The sequence below is a fragment of the Loxodonta africana genome, chromosome 7, assembly GCF_030014295.1.
Source record: "Loxodonta africana isolate mLoxAfr1 chromosome 7, mLoxAfr1.hap2, whole genome shotgun sequence".
Taxonomy (NCBI): domain Eukaryota; kingdom Metazoa; phylum Chordata; class Mammalia; order Proboscidea; family Elephantidae; genus Loxodonta; species Loxodonta africana.
In genome coordinates, this window is record NC_087348.1 from 22408705 (window position 1) to 22411077 (window position 2373).

A 2373-nucleotide genomic window follows, 5' to 3' on the forward strand; every position below is an offset into this window, starting at 1 on the left:
TATAAAGTAGTACAGTTTCTGCTTATTTATTATAAGGATATAAACGGGATGGAAAGTGAGAGAATAACTGAAAGAAATTACTAGAGACAAGACTTCTTGAGGAGGTGGGTAGTCGTCTGAAAATGAAATTATATATATATATATATATATATATATATATATAGGATTGAGCCAGAAGAAGCATCAGGAGAAGGAGATGCCATCAGACAGAAGTATGAGAACAAAAGCCATGAACTGAGAAAAGCTTGGATTCTCCAAAAATCAGTTAAAAAAAAAAACAAAGAAGAAAAGAAAGACAAAGGGGGCTAGAGCCTTGTGAAAATGATGAAGTACAAAATGTACCAGAGAGGTAGGCAGCAATGTGGTTAGGCAGAGTACTGCAGTGTCTTGAGCAGATTTGTATGCTTAAAAGATGCCACTTAGTATTGTACAAGCAAGAGATTTGATTGAATGTGGAGGATGAGACCTCGCTGTACCTATAGGAAAAATTTGTTCATGGCATGGAAGCTAGTGACAATCCAGGATTTGTTGCCTCTTCCAGAGTTTCTTCATGGTATTTTTTACCTCTGCATTCCTCAGGGTGTAGATCAAGGGATTTAAAATGGGTGCAACAATGGTAAAGGACACAGCCATTGCTTTGTCTATGGGATAAGTGGCCAATGGTCTTACATACAAGAAAATGCATGGCACAAAGAACAAGACAATCACTGTAAGGTGGGAGCCACAGATGGAGAGGGCTTTGTGCCTCTCTTCAGAGCTGCAAGACTTCAGGGAGCAGAGGATGACCACGTAGGAGGCAATGAGGATAAGGAAGATGGTCACACACATCACTCCACTGTTGAGGATGACCAAGAGGCCCAGCATGCAGGTATCCATGCAGGCCAGTGTCAGCAATGGAAATAAATCACACATAAAGTGATCAATGACATTGGGACCACAGAAGGGTATTTGATACATGAAGAGAAGCTGTATTGTTGCATGCATGGACCCGCCTACCCAGGCCCCTCCCAGCAGCAGGCAGCACACCTGAGAATTCATGACAGTCATGTAGTGCAGGGGCCTACAGATGGCCACGTAGCGATCATAGGCCATCACGATGAGAAGGATGATTGACACCCCACCAAAGAAATGTTCTGCAAAGAGCTGGATCATGCAGCCTTCCAGGGAGATGGTAGCACTCTCAGAGAAGGAATCCACAATCATCTTGGGAGCTATGACAGAAGAATAGGTGGTATCCATAAGTGACAAAGAAGTAAGGAAAAAATACATAGGTGACCTCAGACTCTGGCTTGCAGTCATAGTTACCACAATGAGTAAGCTTCCCAGTAAGGTGGCCACATACATGATTAGAAACACAGCAGAGAATATTTTCCGTAGCTCTGGGTTCTTTGTAAGACCCAAAAGAATGAATTCACTTACATTGTTTTGATTTTCCATTTACTGTAGGCTGATGTAAGCACACAACTGTGAGCTGGAAAATCTGCAAGAGCAATTTTTTTTTAATTATTGTAAAAATGTAATAATACAAATGCAACATTTGTCTATTCAATATTTTTCACATGTGCAATTCACTGATAGCAATTACTTCAATCGTGTTGTGCAACCATTACCAATATTCATTGCCAAATTTTCCATTCATTAACAGAAACTCAATGCTTCCTAAGTAATGATTCCCCGTTTCATCCTCTTTCCTGCCCCTAGTAGCTACTGTTAAACTCTGATCTCTATGCATTTGCCTATTCTGGGTGTTTCATATTAGTCAAAGGACATACAACATTTGTCCTTTGCAAAAGCAATATTTTTATTTCTTTTTATTTTGCTTTAGGTGAAAGTTTACAGCTCAAGTCAATTTCTCATTCAAAAATTTATACCCATTTGCAAACCTCACAATATGACAGCAATATTATTTTTAATTGATAATCACCAGGTGTTAGGCATTTTTTGTGCCCCATCTCACACCCTCTTGACCTATCTTTCCAACCATTACCCTCGCAACCAGTTGTTCACAATTATAGCCTGACAGTAGTTTAATTCTACAAATTGATCCAACACTACCTCCTCTCACAGTCACATCTGTTGCTTTCTGTCCATGCACTTGGCTGCTTGAGATATTTTGGAGACCCTGATACATCATTCTCACACAAACACACACTTAGAAATATGAGGGATTTCACATTCCAGAGGGAAACTCTTGATTGTTTGGATATAGGAGCCAGAAGATAAATGGTAACCAGCTTAACTCAACCTTGGGTTAACTTGTTTTCCTTCCCTCTTTCACTCTTCCCAGTTCCTCCATCCTGTTTCCCAGAATAAACCACCTACATACAAGCTCTTCTCTCATCCTCTTCTTGGGGCCCAAGCTAGGATGCTGAC

At 40.3% G+C, this 2373-nt stretch overlaps 1 protein-coding gene across 1 annotated transcript; it reads right to left on the reverse strand.

The window, feature by feature from the left end:
- Positions 1-358: 358 nt before the first annotated feature.
- Positions 359-1437, reverse strand: LOC135231819 (olfactory receptor 4C6-like). The gene has a single exon (XM_064289011.1). The coding sequence runs from the start codon at positions 1435-1437 to the stop codon at positions 508-510; it is 930 nt and encodes a 309-aa protein (XP_064145081.1). The 3' UTR covers positions 359-507.
- Between the last annotated feature and the right edge of the window lie 936 nt (positions 1438-2373).